The sequence below is a fragment of the Syzygium oleosum genome, unplaced genomic scaffold (genome assembly GCF_021117445.2).
Source record: "Syzygium oleosum isolate NSW1041296 unplaced genomic scaffold, Sole_v2.1 Sole_v2.11, whole genome shotgun sequence".
NCBI classification, from domain to species: domain Eukaryota; kingdom Viridiplantae; phylum Streptophyta; class Magnoliopsida; order Myrtales; family Myrtaceae; genus Syzygium; species Syzygium oleosum.
This window is the reverse complement of record NW_026607495.1, coordinates 1,221,627-1,248,177: the sequence shown is the minus strand read 5'-3', so window position 1 is coordinate 1,248,177 and position 26,551 is coordinate 1,221,627. Positions and strand designations below refer to the sequence as shown.

Here is a 26,551-nt window from a genome sequence, read left to right as displayed (position 1 = left end):
ATTTTCGATTTGGACAATTTAATACTAAACATTATGACGATTTGCCAGCGCATTCCTTCCGGCCGATTTAAATCGGAAATTGTTGACATTGCGGTTCGGTCAGCACACCGGTCGTCTCCCGTGGCACGACCCTCCGGATAAACATATGTCCACTAAGGTATTTTATTCTATGGTGCAATTGTTTATGTGACAAAATAAAATAATTTAAATCTCGTTCCCAAGAATTGGCCAATTAATAGGTAATCGACCAAGTCAAAGCTAAGGCGGGGATGGCAAAAAGCAAGACGGCGTCGTTTTAGCCAATAACGAGGGAGGATTAGGGTAGGGCTGGGGATTAGGTGCACGGTTGGCCCCGCTTCATTGAGGACCGTCCACTCGGTCAAACCAAATCACGCGCCAGCGCCTGGTCAACGTGCCACGTGGCGCTTCCTTGCAATTTCGAAACGCGATGCCGTTTGGAATGAAACGAAGGCCCTCTATCTATATAAAATAAGCCAAATTGAGTCGACAACTATTGCGTCACCAATTTAATCAAGGGTGAGCCAAGAAGTTAGTGGGAAGTAGCACGTATCGACTCCGCTCCACAAGATTTGGTCGATAATTATTGCGTCATTTTGCTGTAATTTGGTGCGACACAATCCAAGATTTCCAAGCATCGATTACGCGAACAATTGACTCGATCACGAATGATCGAATCTGGGGCAATCGGTTTCAGGAATGATCAAATTTCAGGGTGGGAGGAATCAATCCGATTTGGAACGGGGAACCAATTCGGACAGGGTTGGTTCCCGTCCTGTGGTACCGGAAACCGACCCTATCCGCTCTGGAACAAAACCAGATCGTACCAGACATCCTCGGTTTTGTTTCTGGAAACCCGTGGTGTTATTTTTTTATAAAATTTCTTCTATCAAAAAATAAATATATAATCAAGGCCTGTATCGTCGTCGGTTCCACCTGGTTGGTAAGATTCATCTCTAGGAGCCAGGAATCGCACCAACTCATCGTGGGAATAACTCAAAATGAACCGGTCCGGTCCGGTTCCCGAGCTGTATCGGAATCGATGCACACCCCCTGAGTAATCGGGTCGATCCGAGATCAAACGGGGTCGGGCCCTTTTGGCATCTCAAAAGTCCACGTTTTTTACGCTCACAAAGAACAACCAAAAAAGTCTCCAGAGTCTGAAAAAATGATGTATGGAGAGAATAAATAGAAAAATGAATAGGCCCTCAAAACGCTAGCCAAGTCGCAGCAAGGGTGCCTCACCTGCCACGCATTGTCGTTTTCCGCCCCCCCACCTCGCCGCCACGTGTCGCGGGACACGACCCCGCGTTTTGAGAAGCTTCGTAGGCGCAAAAAAAAAAAAACATTTCGGGAAGCGTTCGATTATAATAACGTGTGATTAACTTAACCAAGTGATTATCATATTTTTAACTTTTATAATTGTAGCTCATTTTTTAAATACAATTTAGATAAAATTTGTATTAAAAATCAGATGTCGACCAAAACAAGATCGTTTAACCTTATATTTCGTGTTTTGGTCATGTCATCGCGGCATATGAGGAAGAAAATATTGTAAAAAGTCACATTAACATTTTGCGTCAGCCAAGTTTGATTATACCAAATTGAATAATTTTTAAGATTTAATTATTTTATGTAAGTTTTAAAATATAATTATACTTTCATGATAAGTTTTAAATTTTTCAATGCATAATTTTTTTTACTCGTCGTCTTCAGGCATATTGATTTCGTGCGAGACGACAACACCGCGCAGGATCTCATACGAGTGCTAGTGTGATATGTCTGCCCTAACAAATTATCAAAATATTAAAATAATATTTTTTTTGTGGGGGCAGAATATCCAGCTTTCTTTTTTTTTAATTTTAATTGCTTTGGCTGATCCTCCCGACATGTCTCTATGCTGTCATAATTGGAACTATTTGGCTTGGCGTATTAGGGCAATTATATGAGGACAGCTCTCCGCATTACAAGATCTCGTGCTTATTATAACCCCGCATGAAGCTAAAAATGTAACCATCATATCTTGATATACAGACGCAATCGCTGATTTTAAGAACAATTACAGTGGTAGGTTCCAAGTTCAAATCTTGCCAGGCCTCTCTATTTAACCCGTCTTACAATATAGGCCAAAGTTCAACCTGCACGTGAGGTAGAGCGCCAAAGTATTCAAATATTGAGCCGTGCCTCTTCTTCTAACAGTTTAAACTGTCAAAACGGTGGCAGCGGCCCGAAGAAATTTCACAGATCCCTCCTTCAAGTGTATATGGACACGAAGAAATTACAGAAACGGAAAAGAGGAAAACTATCATGACGCACGCACTTGCGCATGCATAAGATCTAGTACTGTGACGGGGAAAAAGGGGAATAGAAGAGGACAACTTTAATATATAGACTAACCATGACATATATGTATCTAGTAGCACATTAAATGTAACACCAAGTAGCCTGCCGAGAGAGATCGATCTAGGGTTTGCTCCATGCCTATATAGTGATGTCAAGCCCTAACCATGATATTATAGATTGATATCAGCAATGCCATTTTCTTTTTTTTATTTCAAGAAAAGAAGGTGACCAGTTTTCTGCTTAAGAAAGATTCAATTATAATGGGTTTGGAAAAAGGAAACAAAAGCTTGTGTTGCGCACCTTAAGTAGGTCAAAGAATGGACATCCTCATCGTACTTGTTCATGGGCTTGTATGTAGTTTTCTCTGTAAGGTTTGCAGTGTGTTGGATGCAGACACCCTAGAAATGCAGAAAGAGGAGGAGGTTGCGTGTTTTCTCTTCCGTGAAAGTTACATGCAGAAATCAACAAAACCTGTAACGTCATTCGCCATGGATTCTCTCTCCCTCTAAAAAGAAGAACAAGCTTTTAGAACATTGAAGAAGCTGCAGACATGTTCTACAATTCACCAGCCCCACCTCTCCGGAGAAGTTTCTTAAACCCTCTTGGAATTGACCGACATGGAGTTCAAAAAACAGAACCGAAGAAATCAAGAAACCGGTTCGGTTTTTGCGAGCCGAATCTCATTTTTAAAAGTTGAAGTTCGGGTTGTGTCGAATGGACGCGTGTGAGCCGGGTTTCGGTCGGATTACGATCCGATTCGGGACTTAAGTGACGGAAGAAATCGGAGCGGCAGTTGAACGAGATCGAGTCGAGTTTGGTAGCCAAAGTTCACTAGAATTTTATGGTGACTTCACTGTGCTGACGAGTGTTTTCATATGATGTTTCTTATTGTGTGATCATGACCGTTGCGTATTCGTTATGTCCAAAAAAATTGAATTATATTTTTAGCCCTATAAATGTTGTAAAACATGACTAACATCAATTATTTGATGCTTTGTATTCAAACCGGGTCGGTTCAAATTGGAAATTTGACAACTCGATTCGAATCGGTTCGGACCTTTATGCAAAACCATGCCAATTTGAACCGCTTACACCCTCGCCATACAACCCTCAAACTTGATATTTATGTCTCATGAGAGGTGGAACGTGGTTCCTGCTAGATTGGGATACGAATCTATGGATCTACGAACAAAAATAGCTCTTGTACATATAGGGAAATTAAGAATTTAATCGATACGAATACCTTGACTCATGTTACCAATTTAGTCATTCCAGCTAATTTTGATTGGATATTGTTGACGTGGACGTCGTCTGGCTTACATGACACTGCCGTCGCTGGTGTGGACAATTTTTAATAATATTTTTTTCTGATTTTTTTTATTATTTTCTTTCTTTTCTTTCTTCCTCCTTTTGTTGGTGACCGGCCATTGGCCATGGTCAAGTAGGCTGGTCTTGCATGAGCGAGGGTCGCCGTCGATCGCCATAGGCGAGGCCTGGTCAGGCTTGGGCGAGCCCCGGCGAGGGTCGGCCTCGCCTAGCCAGATTTGGCAAGGTCGATACTCAACCAGGCCAGGGTGGCCTTGCCAAGCGTCGCCAGCGCCAAGGCACCATACGATGAGGGTTGGCCTCGCCAAATCCGGCATGCGCGAGGCCGACCCTTGCCTAGGCAAGAGCGAGCCCCGACAAGGGCTCCCCTCGCCAAATTTCGCAAGGCCACCATGAATTGACGAGGGGAGCCCTTGCTTGGTCGAGCTTCGCCTATGGCAAGTGACGAAGATCCTTGCCCAAGCAAGGTCAGCTTGCCTAGCTATGGCCGATCACCAGCAAAAGGAGAAAGAAAGAAAAAAAAGAAAAAGTATTAAAATATTATTAAAAAAATTTCACATCAGCGTCGGCGGTGTCACATAGTCCAACCAACAACCGCGTAAGCAATATTAGTCATAAACGTTTTTTTGATATCAATTTAGTTATAAACCTTTTGATATAGTGTCGATTCAGTTCTTCCAGCTTAGAACTTTTCCGACACTTTTCCCTCCAATGTATTCAGAGGGTCCCAGCGGGATGCCGCTATGGAGACACGGCAACTCGGTGGCCATTAATTCCAACATATTTGGAGGATCGTGATCTATTTTGTAATTAGACCCTCATATGAAATTTAGCCCCTAAACTTAATTTCTCGAAAACAAGTCGGTCAGATCCAATAAATTTAGAATGGGTATTTTTTATGGTCCTGTGCTCAATCGACCCGAAGAAAAGCAAGAACTGTACGGAGTTTGAATACATTAGTCGTGATTGCATAAGAGTGTTCACATGTGTCGAAGACTCAAAACTATCAGTCAAAGAAATGCGAATTCATCATATATATGTTTGATTTCCTGACCATTTCCTTTAAAATAATTGTGGAATGTATCTAATTCAAATCTAGGGTTTTTGGTTAACACGACGTCATAATGATGTCCCCCTGGCGTCACTCGCTTCCTTTATTTGTTCTATAAAGAAGAACAAACTAATATTAGCTCATCTTCTTTCTTTCTTTTTTTAACTATTTTTGACTCTTTAGATTATATGCTGCTGCTGCGGCAACTAGGGCCACATGATGGCGGATACGTGCTCATTAGTGTCAAATTACCAAACTAAAAAAAATCTATTTGTCTCCATCATGGAAACAATTTTTTTTTTTTTTAATTTTGGGTTGAATTTTGATTTCTTGGACCACATTTTCCTTCATCCGTTGCACCGCGGCTCCGTCACCGCCGCACCGTAGTCGTCTACCATAATTTCTGGCGGTTAGTCCAACCGCCACCCGCCGCCACATCGATTTCCCACTCGTGGTGCTCTCGCTCTCTCTCTCTCTCTCTCTCTACCTCCCCGATAGGCCACCCCAAACCTAGATGGACCTCGAATGGTGGTCGATCTGAGGTGGGCCGTGGCCCTCCGGCGACGTCAAATCACGGTCCATCCATGGTCACTGACCTCGATGCGAGGCTGCACGGTGACAAAGAGATAGAGAAACGGAGAGAACATAATCGAGAGCGAAAAGGAGAGTTGTAGGTTCGATGGCAGCGGGGTAAAGGGTCGGAGAGTGACGAGAATGCGACGAGGCTAACGAGAGGCGCGAGTTTAGTTTATTCCAACTTGGCTCACTAATCAATACCGGTGCCACATAATCCTTATCGAGATTGAATTGCACTCCGAGTCGTTTTAGCAATGTAATTCTGGACTCGAGGTATCGTACGTGCTTGAGTCAAGCTGCTCGCGAGTAATCGAATTGAATTCGAGCAGTCTAAATAGTGAATTAAGCCGAGCTTGAGGTAAATCGAGTTAGCTTGGTTTTACCACATTCTGAAAGAAGACGGGTGGGCTAATCCAGTTATGAGTCAAAACCATACAAATTAACTACATTAAAAATCATCACACAGCAAACCCTAACGACTTGTTCAATACAGAGGTTTCTCGATGAGGTAGCGACTATGCGAAGACCGATATCAACGGAAACGGTCGTTATGTTAGCCGCTTAATGTCCGAACATTTCGATACCCTGAATTACTTATAGGGTAACGACTCGATTAGATGATCGCTCGGTATGTCGGCTTCGACTGGGCATTAATGCGAATACAATAATTGTGTGCATTGAGCAGTCGTACTAGATTTGATCATCTAAATTGGAGACATCGTCAACCCTTTCAAAGGTTGGTGAGATGATGACTTTTTTGAGAATCTCAGTATGTGTTGAAGGGTTCATCTACATATAAATGCTAAGTTAGGTGATGAATGATGTGGAGCGCAAGGGGGGATGACTTGTTTCATTGGCGGTCCCGTGACCTATTGGACCTGCGATTGCGTCGATTAGCTTAGGAGTCTCAAGCAAGGTCCCTTTTTAACAATCCATTTCTAATTCGAACTGCAATTCAACTCCTCAACTACCATTTCCCTGCTTTAATCGGGGTTTTGTCGTCGTTAATTTTTCCGAATGTTATGCTTCGATTTTAGGGTATCGGCATCTCGTTGATCAGGTCGATAATCGATTTTCAGAAATGTAGAGGCATTGTCGGTCCCTGAACTTTTATCGATTGTTCGATTTAGTCCCTGAAGAAGTTGCATGGAAAAAGAGAAAACGAATCAAAGATTTCATTCACAGCTTGAATTTAGGTATAATATAGATAGATAGATAGACACACACGATGTATTTAAAGAGGGCCGTAAGGCAAAAAGAAACACCAACACAATAAATATGATTATATTTGGTAGTTAAAAGATTGGCCACCTAAAAATTTCCACGAGAAAAAGAAAATAAAGACCAATTCGGGAAGAAATGAATATACCCTAATTAATAACTTTAGCTTCTAAAGAAGTACAAGTGAATTTGGATTTAAACATACTTATATCCTAGTAACCAACGTAAATTTTCTTCTTTTTTTTCGGTATGCCGCTCCGCTATCCTAGCGAATGAATCAAAACATGTATACATAAATGAACATTGCAAAAAGATATATATATAATATATATATATATATATATATATATATATATATATATATATAATGAGCTTACAAGTCAAATTGGTTGTGGACTCAAAATCGAAGTCGAAAGAAAAAACCATATATATATCATAACTCTTTAATAGTTTCTAGATAAAATGAAAACTACATGATTGGCATTGAAATTGCAACCACATGTCTCAATTTTTTTTTTCTTGAATTGAATTTGTGGCTAACTAAAATCAATATTACTCATACCTCAATCAAACTTGAATATATGAAAAAAGTAGTATTACGGTAATGATCAAGCCTAATTTTCTAGAGAGAGAGAGTACAAGCCCAAGTGATAAGGAATCAGAAGCCCAATGATTAAACAGCCTATATAAACTATTTCTGGCCTTTTTTGACCCATTTCAACAATAGCAATTTGAAACCAATGGATAGAGACATTAATTCGAAAGGATGTATCAGTCTTAAATATATGTAGTGCTAGACATATTAAGATTTTTAAGAAACTATATACAAAGTAATCGAACAGATCCTATTGGATTGCAAGTATGGTCCACTTATTTAAAGCCCGTTTGTTGTTTGACACATCACTTAACGTATCGAGTTTTTTTGACAAGTGGCCGCCAAAGGACGTAAAAATTGTACAGATCACTCCGTCGGTCATCCTTCCTGCCTTTTGTGTATCATGAATGAAAATATGGAATTCCTTCCCTAGGATACTCGTCACTAACATGTAAAGAATTGGTCTAATTCCCTTAAAAAGCGACATTAGTTTTAAGTCTCAATGTTGGCTCAAACTTGTTTTTATCTCGTAAAAAAGTATTAACTTAAGCTCGGGTCCCAATTTTAGCTCTAACTTTTTTTTTTTATCTCATAAAGAAACATCAATATTCAGTCGGTACCTAAATTTGACTCCCGATATGATACTATTAGAGATGCAATGGTGTCACTCCACGTGTGCTCGGCAACTCATCCGAGAGCTTCCTCTGCTTTCTGACGTCGATGATTGCGAGCTTAAGGATTTGTTTTTCTCAGTTTTCAGACATACTTAGATCTTGCAAATCGCTCGCTTGTGTCTCATTTTCCCCCGAGTAAATCATTTTTTCAATCAATTTCGGTTTTTGTCACCAAAATCGACGCTTAAATGTTCGAGTTTTCTCCTCTTACTTGACTTGAAACTATTCAGATTATGGCAATAGCTCCGGCGAGGAAAACCATGAGTTGTCGAGTACACATGAAATGACACGTCGCAGCTTTAATGACACCATTGAAAGGGAAACTTGATGAGGTCAAAGTTACGTATCGAGTGAAAGTTTATGTTTTTTTATGAGACAATAAAAAGTGAAAATTAAGGTTTTTTGTGAGACAAAAATTGAGCTGGAATTGAGAATCGAGTTAAAATCATTATTTTTTTATGAAATAAAAAATAGTTTGGACTAGAATTTGAATCCGAATTATTGTTAACACTTCTTAAGGGAATTGAACTTCCATTGTCGAAAGTTGCATGGGTTCACATAAGCACATAATCTCGAAATTCTCGTGATGGTTAACAAGGGATGACCCTATTACGGTAAAAAAGAAGTAACTTAACCACATAATCAGAGATGGTAATTATGAGAAAGAACCATTATTTCAACTAAAGCTACAAATAGTACTTGAAGGAAACAAGATTTTAAACCCTACTTGCTAAATTACCATAAAATTAAAATACTATTATTTCAACTAAAGCTATATAGATTTTACACCTTACATGCTAAATTACCATATGACCAAAATCCCATTATTATTCTTTGACTAAAAGATAAGAGAGTTATTCTAAATAAATCCAAACCAATGCAGTCAAGCTAAACTGCTTTTGATAAAGAAGAAGAAGAGGAACAGAACAGTTTAAGAAGACCCTTCAACTTTGGTGTTCCTCTTTTTAAAAGCCTTAGGCCTGTATCCCTCTTGCAACAGCTTCTCAACTTCCTCAAACTGTAACCCCTTGGTTTCTGGCACCAAGAAGAAAATGCCGACAAGCCCGAGGAAAGAAAACCCGGCAAAGAGGAGGAAGGTACCAGCTGAGCCAAGAGCCTCTGTCAAGGTCAAGAACGTCTCGCTCACAATCAGATTCGAGCACCAGTTAGCGACCGCTGCAATTCCTCCCCCGGTGCCTCGATACCTCAGTGGGTAAATCTCCGAATTCACAATCCACGGCACAGTTCCCATCCCAGGTGAGTAAGAAATGATGTACAACCCAAGAAGAAGGACTGCGAATATGCCGAATTTGCTTGGACAGCCATGCTCGAACCATATCCGTTGCTCGCCTCGACACATGCTCCTTATTCCTTTGTCAGAAATCAGGCATGCTCCAGGTTGATACTAAATAATAAACGAACAAAACCCGAGCTCAGCGTATGCATAATAAAACAGAACAAAAATACATGGGACAAATTGAGCAAAAAGAATAATTGAAGCAAACGTACCTTACTCGTTCCATCAGAACAAAATGCGCAATCAGCTTTCAAGCAAGACATGCAGTTCCATGAGACTGCATCTGGAGCCGACAAATAAGCGGGACACGTAGTGTTTCCACCAAAGTGATTAGAGCCCAACTTACTAACAGCAGGGGCGTGTAGAGACGCTTGCCAGAATACGGCGGATAACACGACCAAGCAAGAGATTATGCCAAACATGGAAATGAGCATCAACCTTCTCCGTCCATATCTATCAACAAATGCCATGCTCACAATTGAACCAACCGCATTGAGGCCTGAGGTTATGAGAGAGAGCGCCATAGCGGTCTTGTTCGAAGCAAACCCAGCAAATTGAACTATTGTCGGACTGTAATACATGACTGTGTTAATTCCCACAAACTGCTGAGCCACTTGAACCGTAATTCCAGCATATAATCCTCTTCGAACTATCGGGTTACTCCAAGCACCCTTCACTTTGGCGATCATACTCTCTCCAATGATGCTCTCATCAGCTTTTTCAGCTTCAACAGATTCTTGCAGGGCTCTCAATTCGTCCTCAACCTCATTGGCAGGATATATCTTGGCCAAAATACTCCTGGCTTCATCGATCTTGTTCTGTTTTAGAGAGGATATATGTATATAAGAGACAATATAATGTACCAACCCATGCGGTGATCACATGACTATACGCTAGAATACCAAAACAAAAAATTGGATTAGGTTAGGCCCCATATTCCACCTAACTTCACATGAGCTGGAAGAATATGAATTAATTAAGAACTAATCCCTCTAGACGAACTCAAATGATAACCCCCAAGCATGTAATTCTCCACAATTTTGTGGATCCATAGCTAGCAAAACCATTCTTCAAACAAGAAAATGATGTGTAACTTAACTACCAAACATGTAACCAGATTCCTAGATTTGAAAGAAGCTAAAAATTAATCAATTAAATAATTATGCCTCCAAAAGCTATGATGGTTGGAAAAAGACTAGTATTTTCCATCAACAAGTTCTCAGTGTACATGCATGCAACTATTACAATCAGATACCAGACCAGTAGATACTAAAATGTGACAGAAGTTAAGAGCTTCGACCATACCTTTCTGTAGAGCCACCTAGGAGACTCTGGCAGATTTAGCATGAGGATGAATTGAACAAGGGCAGGAAGTCCGGCTACCCCGAGCATCCAACGCCAAGTCCCGGGTGCCTAAAATTCAAATATGCCAACTTATTCACTTATCTTAAATCGCTAATATAGGAAACGAATATTATGTTGGATTATGCATACATGAACGAAGGCCAGATTAATGAGATATGACAAGAATTGCCCTCCGGTAATGAGCAAACCATTTGTGCTAACAAGAGCGCCCCTTATCCTAGCTGGAGAAGCTTCGGAAATGTAGAGAGGCGCGGTCATGGAAGCCATTCCAACGCCTAAACCTACGAGTATTCTTCCAATGATGAGCATCCATGGAGCTACAGAGGTGGCCATGATGATCGCACCGATAAAGAACAGGGCATCAGCCAGAAGTATCGATATCTTCCTCCCGAATCTATCGTTGATCCACCCGCCAACGGCAGCCCCAATGATAGCTCCAGCAACAGCCATACTCACAATAGTTTCCTGCGGGCGGACAAGAACTTTTGAGAATTAACATACTTGAGAAACATAAGCAGTGTATAGGAAATGAGGAAGGATTAGTTACCTGTAGCCATGTTTTCTTGTCAACGGCTTCAAAGTCCTCCCGAATATAGAGCAACGCCCCGGAAATGACGCCTTCAACCAGAGGAAATGAGGTATTCAGGTTTATGTACTATTTGAGGAGTGTTCATTCCTCTTAACAGGTGATACTTTTCTATTGTATGCCAATTCTCAATTAAGAGAGCAATACAGAGGAAAACACTCGAACTGACTACTTGCTGCAACAAGCATATGGACTGGGAGCATATACAACAGGCAGTGATGGGATTAACATCAATACTACTAAAAACAGAATTACAGAATCTTATGTACATTTTTTCTAAAATTTTGGGGTCGGATTCTAGGTTGATAAGTGAACTAGGATTGAGGGAAAAGTAAAAGAACAGAAAAGCAAAATGGCAACAGAAAAGGTTAAAACAGTTTAAAAGTTAGAAGACTACGCACTCTTCTCAAAGGAGGTTGACAATAAGAGAAAGAGCAAAAAACTTGCATCGTACCTTAATAAGAAAACAATTACATCAAGAGTCAAACTATTTATTTACAAGTTTATTTAATAAAACTCAGTGGTTGGTACAATTCTGCTATCACGACCTAGGAAAAGAATTTCATAGAACAATAGAACCATAGCGAACTGCTAATCATCCCGATCAAGCTCAAACTTTTCTTTGCCCACTTTAATTTGCAGTAAATCGTAGCAAATGGAAACAACATCATGGCAAGAGCTTGATCTACCTGTGTCATAGCCAAACAACAATCCACCAATTCCAGCTGAGAGCGCAAGCCTCATAATATACGGCGTCTTCCATGTGGTCCGCCAACATTCGGTGAATTCCGTCTTATCGGCTTTCGTATGACCTCCCTCCATCTTATCCCCCCTCAGAAACACACCTCAGATGGAACCGCAACAATATTTTAAATCAGCGACTTTCTGCGAAAAACTAAAGAAAGAGTCACTGCTCCTGCTTACCCGAAATGGACAATACGCGATATCGATCGAAAGCTTACGCCTCCCAATATGAAAAAGGCACAATTTTTTATATCAATCCAATCCAGTAAAGTTAAGTTATTGACCATTCCTATGATTTCTTTTACACTCTGCTGCATATTATATTACAACTCTCAGCAGGAGAAAACATAAATCAGCCTTTCGACGCCATACTCCATCGCTTTTCACCTTTTTTGAATGAAAACTTCAATTATTGTATTCTATCGAATTCCAGCAAATATTACACCCAAAAACAGAAAAAGCAAAGCATGCAACCCATCGATCCCACTGAATCTGATCAACTGAACTCTGCATGAGGCTCTGGAACAGAGAATCACGGATTCGAAACAATACGGACCCAATACAATCCCAATGCCTGGCGCCGAAAACCCACCAAAAACCACCACGACTCAGCCGGATGCACGAAAGAGAAACGGGAAAAAGAGAACGAGAACAGAGAATACCCAGGACCAGAAAAGCCTCCTCCTTTTCGTCTTCTCCCTCTCCCGGCTTTCTGGGTCTTCTCGACTCTTGCAAATTATGAAAAAGGGTGTGACGAGAAGACGCTAATCATCCAATCCAACACCAACTCCGGGCGCAGAGAAGATCCTGAGTATCCAGAACCAGAAAAGCCTCGTCTTTTCTTTCTTCTCTCCCTCTCGGCTTTCTGGGTCTTCTCGACTCTTGCAAATTATGAATATGGGTGTGACGAGAAGACGCTAATGATCAAATTCAACACCAACGCCGGGGCAGAGAGAAGATCCTGAGTATATCTGTCGTGTGAATGTGATCCTAAAGAACGCCACCCCCACTTCGACGCTTTTGGGAAAAAAAAGCAGCGGCCAGAGGGAGTGTGGTGACGGTGAGAGTACCCAGAAAAGGGGAAGATAAAACGGTAGAGAAAAAGCGAGAAAGATCGAGGGAATCAATTGAAAGATGACAGATGGATGGGGGAAAGAAAAGTATAATTTGGAAAATTCACCGTAGGTCTTATCCAGTAATCTTAATTGGATCCTATTCGAAGGTTGGGGGCCCCACCAACCGAACCGAGCGTGCGTGTCTCGTTTGACCGCTGACTAAAACTGCACGACAATTCTTAAATGGTTGCTTTAGGCTCATGATGTCCACAGATTCGGTTTCTCTTCGATACCTAGTACCACCACCAACAACCCCAATTTGAATTCTTTGTCAAATTCGCATCATGACACATTTGGCCTTTTTCAAATTTCCGTCCAAAACAGCCCTTAAAAATCTGCATTCATGGACGCTAAAAAAAAACATTATTAACATGACACCCATGTAATCTAAGTGAAATGAAAACGATATTGTGTTGGCTAAAAAATATCTGACGGAACCTTGACGGAGGAGAGTAAATGTGTCGCTTAGGTTCAAGTTTGAAATTTTTCATGTAAAAAAAAAAATTTAGGATAAATGTATCATAGTGGACAGAATTAGAGGTTTTTTGATGTCACACAAAGAAAATTCTAGGTAAATATATCGCAATAGACATAGTTTCTAGGTTTTTTTGTGGTTTTGTCCCTATTATAAATAATCCAATATCCACAATTTTAATTTGTAATAGACTAGATTAGAATGACTCTATGGGAATGATATGCATGGCCTTAACAATTATGGTAGTGTCCTCCTTTTTCCAAATTATTTTCGTGAATAAGTCATGGAAAATCGAATGACCATTAAAGAATGTAATTGACAGAAGGATTGTATATCGTAATATTCCCTTTAAGTCTCTCATGTTAAAGTGTCGTTATTAGCTAATACCTTAATGGGGCATATCATAAAAAGATTTGCACTTCACTAAAATCTTGAGTATTACCATACCCAAATCGTAGTTTTATTAATAGTGGAAATTTTTTTAATTAATGCCACAATATTCTTTCAACCATGGAATTTTCAAATCAATGTTACCATTTCTGTTTTCAGACATCATTATCTGTCCACCCGGAAGTTTTGACGATAAGATTTCAATTAGGAAAAGATGCCTTCGACTTGTGTGTTACTTGGTAAAAGATGAGAGATTTACATTGAAGTATGGACATATGCTAACGGGGTTGAATATTTGGAGGGCAAAGGATAGGATTCGATTGAATAAGGAACACGAACGACAATAACAATGGCAAAGTGCGACCGCGCCACCATGAGCTAGCCATTGTCACTTTGCCTGGAGAAGCGACCACCACACAATGGCCGCCCGAGGAAGACAACCATATTGAGGTGGTCACGATTGTAGATCTAGAATCCGCAATAACCTCGACTTCAATATTCTACTACGTGTTTATCAGATAGGAGAAATTATTAATTGGATATCGATTTTTTTCCCCATTTTAAGCAAGAAACATTAAAAAACAAATGGGTTATAAGACCGAATGCGTCATTATCTTTTGCCTTCATTGGGTTATTATACCCGTGATTCAAAAAGATATCATCAGATTAGCAGGAAAAGAAGATGCGGTGGATTAACAAAATCAAATGAAATTGAAGGATAAGGGGACAAGCTTCTGCTTACCAGAATGGAAGGGCTTCGTCTTCGACAAATTCCCAAGATCTTCCCTCAGTCGTCTCTCCAACTGAGGGAAAAAAAACAACGAAAACGTCGCCGGACTGTGGACGAGTGGATAGGGTTCGTTGCGGAACAGATAAATGCAACCCTTTACCAACCCCACCTCTCTTCCTTTTTGTACTGTTCCTCCCTCGTCGTTTTAGCCTGGATAGAATGTTGACCATCCATTGTTCTCTCTCTCTCTCTGAATGAGCTCGGGAGGCCAGAAACAGCATGTCATCTGAGCGTGGCCGCTGACCTTATCTATTCCGAAGATTAAGGATTTCAAAGACAGCCAATACAGATTTAGTACTGCTGATGTCATGTTTTGGAGCATTTGCCTTGGAAAATTAAACCTTGTCGAGAGTGGCAGCTTCTGTCTATCACTTGTGCGTATTTCCCTCTTATATTAAACATCAAAGCACGAGAATGGCAGCTTCTGTCTCCTTGTTTTTTTCAATGGGACATGCAGGAGATCTTGCAGTCTAGGTCAGATAATTGCAGAAACATAGTAAGACGATAAACCCTAATCTTTTTCTCACTGGAAAAAAGACAACAGTGTCGAGTCGCATGAATCACATTTTTTTCGTACGTGATGTTTTCTATAGTTGTGAAATCGTGATTTTCCCTGAGTTTTTTCTTCTGTCATGATTGCATCTCATCGAAATAATTAATATTATGCACGGTATTGTCCGTGTTTCGAGGAAACTCTAAAGTCTCAAGATGTTTTATAAGTCATTTTTCTTTGGTCGACTTTTCAAGGTTCGCTATTTTTCCATTTCATAGAAAAGCGTGCGTGCACACACGAATGATACCTAGTGTCGAACTCCAAATACAAATCCAAAATTCAGGGAATGGCCAGCAATTCCTTATGAAATAAAGGATGAAGCTTTCAACCAATAATAGCTATCATGCGGAAATGTTAATTTAATAAAACCTTTTATCGAATGAATATGATAGCAAAGTTTGGAGTGTCGTGAATTTATCAAAATGAGAGTTTCATGAAATCCCATTTAATAGCCCTTACTCAGGTAATCTAAATTAGTTTCATGCCATTCCAGATTGCTCTCTATGTGACTCGGTTAAGTTTTTACTTTCCTTATTTGCGACTTGATATGGTATTGAAAGGGGTGAGGAAAACCATGACCGGAGAAGTGACAATCACCGCTTCTATGGAATCGAGTAGTGAATGATGCAAATTTTGTATCAATTATCCGGGAGCACCACATTAGCAAAAGTATCACATTTAAATCACATATAATGTAATATGACATATTATAAGCCATCGAAATATCTCAGCATACGGATACCAAACCAGTTGCTCATGTTGGAATACTACGGCCACACTTTAGTAGGTGACAAAGCCTGGAAGCTGCGTCCACTGTAGTTAAGCCCTAGAAATCATATCGATTGTGGCTAAGCCCCCAAAACAGAACCAATCAGGAAACGTATATCATCTCTCAACACATAAGTTGACCATGTGCATCAATCCAATATGGATACATTATATCCGACATACTAATAAATGATTTGAAATAATTCACCCATATCATCATTTTCAATGTATATCCAAAAAAACAATGCAAGTTTCAGCCCTTTATCAGAAATTACACCCACGGAAACAGCAGCTATACCCACGGGCCAAGAAGCCCATTTAGTACGAAATTTAAGAAAATGCCCTTCGAGACTCGATTTTGGGTCCATGGGCCTGAGAAGTACCCCCAATGATCCAAAAATTACTTAAAGCCTTGAAACGTCCAAAGATACTCATTTTTTTTTTTTTTTGCAGAAAAAGAAGTCAGTTTTCCATAAAAACAAACAGAAATTAGATTTTTTTTTCAAATTTCGATCGCGCAAGCCTATTTTCTTCAATAATCTCATCAAACCTTTCAAAGGCTACGAATCAGAATTTATACCACCAATAATTTTTTCGCTATCATAGGGAGAGACCCTCGCAGCAACTTTGTGCAATAGGGAAGTCTTGTCGGAGCTGTCTTTTGGACTGAGAGGAGAGGTCCATTGCTGGTACTTGTGTAGATTTCCGTGAAATCCGTGAAGAGCCCATCAATTCCCATGAAGGATCTTGATTAAAGCCGTAGTGGAGAAACATGTTCCCATTCCTATAAGTGTAAGGGTGCACCCAAATTAAGAATCACCATGATCAGTTATCGAAATTACTGGTTACAATGATGAAGTAAGCATTAATTGGACCAACATTACCACAAACAATATCTTGGCATGTTTGATATCTGACAAAAGTTGGAAATAGGAAACCGTTTCGTACATCTAGTTAATCATGAAAAATGAAATCTAATATTGGTTTCCGAAACTTATTTACTACCCCTAGAAAACAAAATCAAATTCTAAGAGAAGCACTATATCAAAAGTGCAAAAGCAACCGCCCCTAATTCGCCATCCTCTTCGCAGCAACTTGAATCGAAAAGCCCTCGATCAGACGTCCCAAAACAATTCGAACCCGTCACCGATGTAGAAGGGCCGGCGGCGGGCAATGTCAAGCCACCTAGGCAGTAGATCCCGGTCCAGCCGTGCTCCAGAAAGGTATGCTAGTTCAGGTGGTTCTCGTCGTCGGTGATGTCAACCAACCGCACTTGATACCGCCCGTTGAAAATCACCTAGTTGAAGATCTCGAGCATTCAGTAGCTGACCACATGGTCGAAAGTGTCCTTGTGCGAGAGATGGAGCTTCCCGTTGATGATCTCGAATGTGCTGACGACTTTCTGAATCAACCACGGGTTATTGTTGTAACACCCTCACCTCGGGGTCATTAACGTGACGTCCCGTTCATTGTTATCTTTCTTTACACACAAGCGGAAGCATAATTTCGGGACAATCACATTCAGAACAACAGCGGAATTTAGACAAGCAGCATCATGAGCAAACCTTATGTTTACAATGCATGCAAACATGTTTTAACAAGCCCTTCGGGCCATGGCAAACAACACATATTTCACACGCACTATGAATAGCAAAACTCGGCTTGGATGATCCTATTCCCTCTACTTCGTCTTCTCGCTTCTAACTCCGTCCACATCTCCTCCCCGCTTCCCGTCCGCATGGCCGATCTACACCCCACCCGTGGCATGCCCCGGAGCTGGCCTGCCTACACCGCCAAAAAGTCCATTGAACCCACGTAGGGGTCCAACTCATTCTCCGTCAGTGTAGCCATGCCATGCTACATACGGGTGAGGCACCAAGTCCGTTAGGCCCTCATCGATCGTCACATACGACGTGATCCGGCGGTAGGCTCGGCCTTCTCGGGCATCTATCACGGTGAGCACTTTGGCTCTCATTTCCAAGGGGTTGCCGAACCGGATCGGGGAAGACGCCATTCTTCGGACCTGAAAAGGAAACAACGGAGGATGAGTCGGGGAGACTCAGCAAGTAAACCTACTAATATCAAGCGAGGACGAGGGGATCGCCGTTAGCACAAGTCGGCCCTTACCGCACCCGCATCGATGGCAAATCAATAGCAAAGTTCATACAAGAGAACATCAAGCATGGCTATAACATGTGCACCTTGCCATTCAAGTCTCGATTCTATCTCCAAAACAAACGTCAAACACGAAACATGATTAAATCGAGAAATGAACCAACTACGACCAACCAAATGACCAAGAAACGGTCTAAGCAAACCGTGTCACAACGTATCACAACTTCCTTTCCCAATATTAGAAAGTTTACTTACACAACGACTAACAAAACTAGAGAACAAGTTAGAGACGGGCGAGCTCGGGTGATCTTTGGGCTTTCTCCTTGCTTGGCCGACTAATACGAGGCACACAAAGGCCAAACCGTGGGCTCTTGAGTGGAAACGAGGAGAAACACCGGCCGGTTCAGGACTTCTAGGGCGTGAGGCTTCTCGGGCCAAGAAGTAAGAAAAACAAGAAACAAAGAGAGAGGAAGATGGTAGATGGTGTTGGCGTGAGAATGGCGTGAGAATGGAGAGAGAGAGATGGCCGTGTGTGTAAAAAAGGGGGGGGGGGGGGCCTATAAGACTCCAAACTTGCTCCGCACTCAAGACCATTAATATTAGTCATGATGATGATGCCTCAAAGTCCAAGCTAATTAATGATATTCATGATGATGGGGGCCTCAAAGTCCAATTTCCATTAAGGCTTGTCATGATGAGAGTGACCTAGAAAAATCTAACCACAATTGGCTTCTAGATCTCTCTCTCGGCTAATCTCTTGAGCGGGCTCTCTCTCTCGGCTACCATTTTCCTTGGCCGACTCTCCTCTTGGTTCTAGCAATAATTGGTGTCCGAGGCATTAAATGCAAGGGACAACTCAGCTTATCTTCATTAATGGCATGTCATCATGATAAGGCCTCCAAAATCTAAGGTCATTAATGCATGTCATGATCAAAGGGGTGCTTAAAGTCTTATGGCCAATAATGGAGGCTTCTTGAGGAAGATTTGACTAGGTCAAAGCTTATCTTCTAGTTTCTTCCCAATTAAACAAACGTGGAGCCTATTTTGGCCTTCTAGAAATGTCGGTTGGGCTCACAATAACTCGGCACCATCGGGTTGCACAATAACAATTAATCGACATTTAAGTCGCAAACCCGCATCATAACCAATTCCATGATTTCCGACGGTTTTCCACGACAAAACATGTATAATAATCTCGTTCAACCCGAGGGTCGGCGCGGGAATGTCCTCAAATATCACCAAAAGACATCAAGTCGAGATTCTAACGTTCTCATATAGAAATTGATAAATCTTTGAAATCTGACAAAACCGGACAGCTTTGCTCTGTTCACGAAATCGGACTTGAAAACATAGTAAATGGACTCCGAAAATTCTCAAATTTGAATATGTCATAAGCAAGGCCTTAAGAAACATTTCTCATGAAGAACACAAAATCGGAATCTTTCTGTAAACACCATTTTCAGTAGCTCAAAGACAGACTAAAAACAGTTCACTGGAACAGAATTCGTGTTTCTCAAAGTAAGCTTTGTCCAGAATCCAAATCATCTCGAAAAATTCTCAAATTTATATATGTTATAGAAAAAGAAGTTCTCAACAACTTTTGTGAAGGAAACTTTTCCAAAATCGTCCCAGAAAAGCTTGTAAAAATAAAGAAAGGGTGAACATCACCGAAATACCCATTATGAGCAGTTTTTCACGGTCCGGAAATGAGGCTGTCGTACTACTCATATCAAGTCCAAAAATTCTGAAATTAAAATATGTAAAACTTCAAGATGTTGGAGAAACTTTTAAGAAGGAAGTGTTTGGAAATTCGGATCACAAAAGTCTCCACAAAAATAACAAAACGAAGGGTTACAAAGTATCCGAAACTGGGTTTTCCAAAACAAGAGTAAAAATTGGTTCCAATTGAAAAACTACCAAACGTAAACCATAGCCATTTTTCAGGGACTGAAATTGAGGATGTTACAATTGTGGTCAGCAGGACGCTACACCCAGGCATAATCGTGATCTCGACGAGAGCCCGCTTCACTTTGTAGGGCACTTTGCGGCCCTCTGCAGCCTCTTCTTCGGCTTTGGTTGAGAAGAACTTGTTATAAAACGTCTTCCTAACGATTTGTCTCTCTCGTGGAGAAAGAGAGGAAATACGAGTGCTGATTATTATCTTTTTGGTCAAACATGGCATTCAACACTCATCATGGACACTGGTTTAAGATTCTTCAATGAAAAGGAGACACTAGATAGTATATAACTGGGGTGTGTTTCTTTTTATAATGTCTTAAGGAGTAGGCACTATTTGAAAAGAATCTATTGAGCACAAACTTTGCACGAATCATCGCATTCGAAGGTGACTTTAAAAATGACAACGAGGATAACTTGCCTAGAAGAGTTTGAGAACTACGTGGTTAAAGAACATGCAGGAAAGGGACCGCTTTTGTTGAAGTCACCTTCAAGCACGAAAATTTATGCAAAGTTGGTGCAAAGTTGGTGCTCAATAGAATGTATTGAATGATGCTCATTTTGCAACAATCACAGCTAAGAGAATTTATCTTTTTGTGTATAATTAGCATTTGATGCTGCCTGTTCTCCACATTGCATGTCCTTATAGGCCATCTTGATACTTCAACTCCTAAATACTACTTTCACGTTTTACTCTCTCGTGATATTCTTCATCCATGAAGTATCTTCTCGAGTTTCTCGTGTGCCCTTTCTCTGTGAGTTACATGATGCTTTTGTTAGTTAATGATTGTGAATTCGAACAACTCATTTACCTCTTTGACAAGTCTAGTACTTTAACTCCTAAAGCAACCTCGCTCATGCCACATCTTAAACATAATCCCTTTTTCTTGTCTACCCAAACCGAATCACCGATCATCTTCTTCCAATGGTCCTGCAATTAGCATTGAAAGAAGGGATTCAATTTAAATCTTTAAAGAGCTTCCCAATGAAAACGAAGTTAAAGTTTAAAATCTTTAACTTGCCAGAAGTCGTTGATCTCGACGAGAGCCCGCTTCACTTTGTAGGGCACTTTGCGGCCCTCTGCCACCTCTTCTTCGGCTTTGGTTGAGAAGAACTCGTAGTAAAACATCTTCTTAATGATCTGGTTTCTCTCGTGGACAAAGAGAGGAAATAGGCGTGCTGATTATAATCTTTTTAGGTCAAACATGGCATTCAACACTCATCATGGGCACTGATGTGAGATTCTTCAATGAAAAGGAGACAGTAGATAATGTGTGACTGGAGTATGTTTCTTTTTATAATGTCTGAAGGAGTAGGCACTATTTGGACAGAATCTATGGAGCACAAACTTTGCAAGAATCATCGAACTTCAAGGTGACTTCAACAATGACGATGAGAATAACTGGGCCCTAGAAGATTTTGAGAACTATGTGGTTAAAGAAAGTGCAGGAAAGGGACCGCTTTCGTTGAATTCGCCTTCAAGCACGATGATTCGTGCAAGGTTGGTTCATAGTTCGTGCTCAATATAGTGTGTTGAATGAGGCTCACTTTGCAACAATCACAGCTTAGAGAATTTATCTTTTCGTGTATAATTAGCATTGGATACTGACTCTTCTCCACATTGCATGTCCTTATAGGCCATTTTGATACTTCAACTCCTAAGTATTTCGTGTCCAAATTGAAGTTGGATCACTTATATTAAATCTGATCAAATGAAGCACTTGATTATTGCCCTTTTGCCTTTGTACTGAAAATCTATTAGATTACTGCTTTTGATAGTGATAACCTTTGTTTGTCATCAATGAAAACTATTTATGAGCATTTTCGGTTGCATCTAAAGTACAAATGGGAATACTCTACAAATAACTTAAGAGTCAATGCCAAAGAAGGGGCAAAATTAGTAAAATCTCCTTGGATGCAAGTTGAATTGAAGTTTAGGTGGATAGAGTAAACGGCTTCATATCGTGTGCAACCCAGATCATAAGGATCTGGAACATATTAATTTTATTTATTAAAGCTCAACAATCTAAGTAGAGAGTCCTACTTTCATCGTAATTTCACAGGCCGCATCATACAAACAGAGAGATAGTTTCGTGTTTTAGAGCACGTACCTTGCGGCAATGGGGCCCGTATTTGCTAGAAAAGCTTCCGGACCAACCGGAGCGACACAGATCCGTGGAGCCAAATTACGTTGAACAGAGGTGAGATTTTTCATTTCGTGAAATTAAATATCTCGACACTTGTTATATCGCTCAATCCGGACTAATGCAAGAATTACCGAACATTTGGGATTGTTGATGTAATTCACATGCGAGGCCTCAAGGGGCACAACCACACCTTCGCTTTGTGTAGTATCCCTTCAAATGATCGACTACTCATTTGGAATTGGTGCATCAAACCATATAACGTAGGCTTCTGGAGCTGTAATTATTATCAAAGAAGTTTCATTGACTTCTGAATGCAATTGGATGAAAAGAATCAATATGACTTGATTAAAAAGCCAAAAAAATACCAAAATGAAAAAGGGGTTTGTCAAGAATGGGATTCGAACCCATGCCCTTTCGGACCAGTACCTGAAACTGGCGCCTTAGACCAACTCGGCCATCTTGACTTGGTTGTCCAATGAGGCATAAAATATGTATCTATCATATAAAGAGGGTGTCTCTCCATGGTTACTTCGTACATGCAGAGTTTCCCAAAGAAGTTTGAGTTTGGTCTGCATTCCGATCACTAAAACACTTAAAATCGAGGATTGCCAACTCTGTTTTGCCATCGTTTGTTTGTCGAATCATTCACTGATAGGGAAGAACAAACTCGCGAGTTATCATCGAGAGCCTGTTTTTGCTCGTTAGGAGCTGCAAAGCGCCAAATCTTGATGTGAGAAATTAATCTAGCCCTCGAAATGTCCTTTAAGACCTTCCCCAGGTACGCTCCCTCGATTGGAACCGCCAAAAAACGAGTTATAAGAAAGAAGAACCTCAAGATTTGCTCAGATGGTAAGCTCGTTCGTCTTTCTCACTCGAGACCTCGTTTCGAATCGCCGCATCTGCGCATTCTCCTGAAGACCGCCTCGAGAAGCACGGACTTTTATGCCATCGACAGTTACACCGTGCTCATGGGACCGGAGCACTGACACATTCAAGATAGATCAGTCAGATGCTTCCCATTGCTAGAAGAAGATGACCGGGATCATCCACATCGTTCGGTGCATTCGTTGGTCCCTCAATAAATCTCAATCGCCGGTACATCATCGGTAAATTAAGAAGTTTTCTAAAATATAATGAAAAGCCCATCAAAAGTTGGGCCCTCAAGGCCCATTGAATCACATCATGGGCCATAGCCCATTTTCTCTCTCTTCCCCATCTCCCGCTTCTTCTTCTTCTTCATCATCTTCATCTTCTTCTCCTCCTCCTTCTCCTTCTCCAGACGCGAGTCCTACCCCCTAATGTTGCAGAGAAATCGATCGGAATTTCTCTCCAAGTGACCGGCTTCTCGATTGCGGGCGGATTCGCCCGCTGCTGCGTCTTCCGATTCCGGCGCCGTCGATCTCCGGGAAGAATTCGAATTCCGGCTGCCGATTTGATGAAATGCTCGGAGGACGCAATGTCGGGCGCCGAAAGCTGAAATCCGTGAGAGTTTTTCGCATTGCAATTTCTGATTTTTGCGTCGTTGTTTCGATGGTGAGAAGGGTACCCATCGGTGGTGGGGCTTCGTTTTGGGTTCATTGGGTGGATCGTCGTGTTTTCAACTCGCGAAATTATGGATTTTCTTCGATAAAAATTCGAGCTTTTGGGCGTTTGCGAACTGCTTGTCGATGTCGGGCCAATGAGGGGTGCGGGAAAAGGAGGGATTTCGGTGCTTTTTGTATGTCAATGTCACTGTGTGTTCGAGTTGACCTTCCCCATCCTTGGTTCCCACACCGTTGTTTGATGCCGGGTGTGATGTTAGAACAAAGGGTCTTTGATGCCGGGTTCATCCGCAAGAAAACGCCGAATGGCAATGCGGCATCGATAGCTAAGGGATAGGGATGGAAGGCTGATAAACAATGTGTGGCCTTTGTTATTATGGTGTGATATCTATTATGAGATTAAATAGTTGCAGAGAACTCCCATCAGTGATGGAATAGACTATACGGCCTTTGACGTGCGCGTCGAGAAGGTTTGGAAGGAAACAAAACCATCTGATGAGAACGCATTTTGCGTCGACGACAATTTTCAACTTGTTCAGTCGGGTTAAGGGTGAGGCAGTAAGGGCTAGAGTTCAATCTCTGTCGGTTGCAGATTCATAGAGAATGGTAGTCACAATATCTGGGTGCCTAGCTTTGAAAGAGCGATGTTGTAGTTTATGTAATTCTTCCTCGCTTCAATTCAGTGGCTTGCCAATGCAGTACTAAAGTGAGCTTGCCAATCATTTTTTATGCTATATTATTCATCCTGCTGCTTAAACTTAGAAAAATTAAGACAGAATCTGGTAAATGAATTGTTTTCGTGGAGAACACATGGTAGGGCTAGTGACCAGTATAACTCTCGTCACATTTGGATTATCAAAGGAACTGGTTTAGCAAAATGCAACATGTAGTTCTACAAGGAACATGATCTTCGCATTAAAGCATGCTTTGTGAAATGTGGAACCATAATTTGGATTAATGATTGGATGTTCTCTGGTAACATCTTTCTGTCATTCTCTGTACTGTTGATGGATTGAAGTGGGTGTAGTGTATTCTGAGTAGTTTTCTGTTTTTTCTTTTGTGCAACGAACAAAAGGGTTCTATTAAAGGATGCAGCTTTGATGTTTGCTTAATTATGCGCAGATACTTGCCCTACCTACCGACCTTTCTTTTGGAAGCAGAGGGTGGAGAAGAACTTGCTAGAAAAAGGAAATATTTGAATTTTCTCAAAGTTCTTTTTCACTGCTTCAAGTAATCAAAGATTCTTTGCTTTCATGTTTTGTCCTTGTATGTTCCTGCCCTGCCTCCCAAGTTTACTTTAGACTTACCTTTATTCAGTTGGGCTATAACTTTTTTATCAGCTCACCTTGTGACTGATAATTTTTGTGTTTTATCTGGGGACATCAGTATCTGGTGAGATTTGCCACCTTAAAAGTGTATACTCCATCAATATGGCACTCTAGAACCTAAGACTCTGGCAGTTGGAAGATGGCTTTGAATTCAGAGGACGAACAAGCTGAAGATTATTTATTCAAGGTAGTTTTAATTGGCGATTCAGCAGTTGGGAAGTCAAATTTGCTTGCAAGATTTGCCAGAGATGAGTTTTACCCTAATTCCAAGTCCACAATCGGGGTGGAATTCCAAACGCAAAAATTAAATATCGATGGCAAGGAGATCAAGGCGCAAATCTGGGATACAGCAGGTCAGGAACGGTTCAGGGCCGTCACCTCTGCATACTACAGAGGCGCAGTTGGAGCTCTGCTTGTGTACGATATTAGTAGGCGCCAGACATTTGATAGCGTTGGTAGATGGCTTAATGAACTTCACAGTAAGTTTCTTATTTCTCCCTGTACGCTTGCATCCTGCTTCTCTTCTTTGCCCATTGGCATGTTGACTTGATTTTGAGGAAATTACTTAGTTTCCTCACATAACCAATGGATTTAAGATCTTAAGAGTCTTTAGTCCTTGCTGAAAGGTTCCTGCATTGCCCTGTCCCTGAGGTGTCGGCAAACAGATCTTCTAGTCACTATTCACTATCTTAAAATCATTTTCTAAATTTGGAGTCATGGAACTGATTTAGTTACAAATGAATATAAACTACGATAAGTTGATGGACATTAATAAATGACACCGGTTACTACCTTTACCTGTTGGTTTTGAAGTTCTCTTACGTCATTCCTAGGCAGATAAGAACGATTTTACCCAGGTCTTCAAGCTAAACAATAAGCCAAGCACTGACTTCTAGCATTTCTATGAACAGCTCATTCCGATATGAACGTGATAACAGTTCTGGTTGGCAACAAGTCAGATCTAAAGGACGCAAGGGAGGTGAGCGCCGCCGAAGGCAAGACATTGGCGGAGGCACAGGGCTTGTTCTTCATGGAGACATCGGCCCTTGATTCTTCGAACGTGGCTGCTGCATTCCAAACCATGGTCAAAGAAATATATGGTGTACTGAAACGGAAAGTGGTGGCGTCCCAAGAGCTAAACAAGCAAGGCCCGGTGTGGTTGGGGAACGGGAAGACTGTCGTCTTAGACGGAGAGGGCAAGACCCAAGAAGAGGCGGCCCCTCGAAAAGCTGGCTGTTGTGGGACATGAATAAACCATCGCAATAACATGAGGTTCTGAAGTCTTGATCGCAGCACAATTATTCACATCCTGTTGGTGCCTGTTCTCAAGGCTTTGTTTGCAAGTCGAGCTCCTGGTATTCCTTCTCCTCCAGGTGCCAAATTCTTGACAGCAACAAGTTTAATCAAATTACTCCCTTTTTGTCTGAATTCTTTTGTTGAAATTGCCCTTGGAATAGAGAATGTATATGGCATGATTCTCTTTCGAGAATCCATACATCTTGATGACCGAAAATAATGTCTGTAAACTCCCTCTCCACCTTCTCTCTTGCCAATCTATTCTGGTGTATATCTTTAAA

General features: G+C 41.1%; 2 protein-coding genes and 1 non-coding gene across 8 annotated transcripts; 1 reads left to right on the top strand and 2 right to left on the bottom strand.

The window, feature by feature from the left end:
* Positions 1–8,614: 8,614 nt before the first annotated feature.
* Positions 8,615–14,644, bottom strand: LOC115689317 (inositol transporter 4). Of its 4 annotated transcripts, none has more exons than XM_056316094.1 (7): positions 14,519–14,644; positions 11,742–11,937; positions 11,014–11,084; positions 10,596–10,931; positions 10,407–10,514; positions 9,314–9,919; positions 8,615–9,209 (listed from the first exon to the last, which is right to left on the bottom strand). In XM_056316094.1, the coding sequence occupies exons 2-7, from the start codon at positions 11,872–11,874 to the stop codon at positions 8,736–8,738; spliced, it is 1,728 nt and encodes a 575-aa protein (XP_056172069.1). In that variant the 5' UTR covers positions 11,875–11,937; positions 14,519–14,644; the 3' UTR covers positions 8,615–8,735. The 4 variants fall into 4 exon arrangements, with proteins under 4 accessions (XP_056172069.1, XP_056172068.1, XP_030471185.2 ...); XM_056316093.1 differs by having other exon boundaries at positions 11,742–11,947; positions 14,519–14,537; XM_030615325.2 differs by lacking the exon at positions 14,519–14,644 and adding an exon at positions 12,459–12,869 and having other exon boundaries at positions 11,742–11,947.
* Positions 14,645–22,488: 7,844 nt separating this feature from the next.
* Positions 22,489–22,569, bottom strand: TRNAL-CAG (transfer RNA leucine (anticodon CAG)). Its single transcript has one exon. It is a non-coding gene; the product is annotated as a tRNA-Leu (tRNA).
* A 775-nt stretch (positions 22,570–23,344) lies between these two features.
* On the top strand, positions 23,345–26,551 carry LOC115689287 (ras-related protein RABA5a-like). 3 transcript variants are annotated; one of them, XM_030615289.2, is made up of 4 exons: positions 23,345–23,587; positions 24,769–24,876; positions 25,033–25,453; positions 25,886–26,551. In XM_030615289.2, the coding sequence occupies exons 3-4, from the start codon at positions 25,114–25,116 to the stop codon at positions 26,221–26,223; spliced, it is 678 nt and encodes a 225-aa protein (XP_030471149.1). In that variant the 5' UTR covers positions 23,345–23,587; positions 24,769–24,876; positions 25,033–25,113; the 3' UTR covers positions 26,224–26,551. The 3 variants fall into 3 exon arrangements, with proteins under 3 accessions (XP_030471149.1, XP_056171663.1, XP_030471148.1); XM_056315688.1 differs by having other exon boundaries at positions 24,769–24,912; XM_030615288.2 differs by lacking the exon at positions 24,769–24,876.

Bases quoted from the DNA above. Each gene is read 5' to 3' on its own strand.
- LOC115689317 (XM_056316094.1), bottom strand. From the start codon at position 11,874: ATGGAGGGAGGTCATACGAAAGCCGATAAGACGGAATTCACCGAATGT. The intron at 10,932-11,013 runs GTAACTAATCCT...GTCCGCCCGCAG, and splicing joins ACAAGAAAACATGGCTACAG to GAAACTATTGTGAGTATGGC. The intron at 9,920-10,406 runs GTATGGTCGAAG...TCTCTAAAACAG, and splicing joins CTAGGTGGCTCTACAGAAAG to AACAAGATCGATGAAGCCAG.
- LOC115689287 (XM_030615288.2), top strand. From the start codon at position 25,114: ATGGCTTTGAATTCAGAGGACGAACAAGCTGAAGATTATTTATTCAAG. The intron at 25,454-25,885 runs GTAAGTTTCTTA...TTCTATGAACAG, and splicing joins ATGGCTTAATGAACTTCACA to CTCATTCCGATATGAACGTG.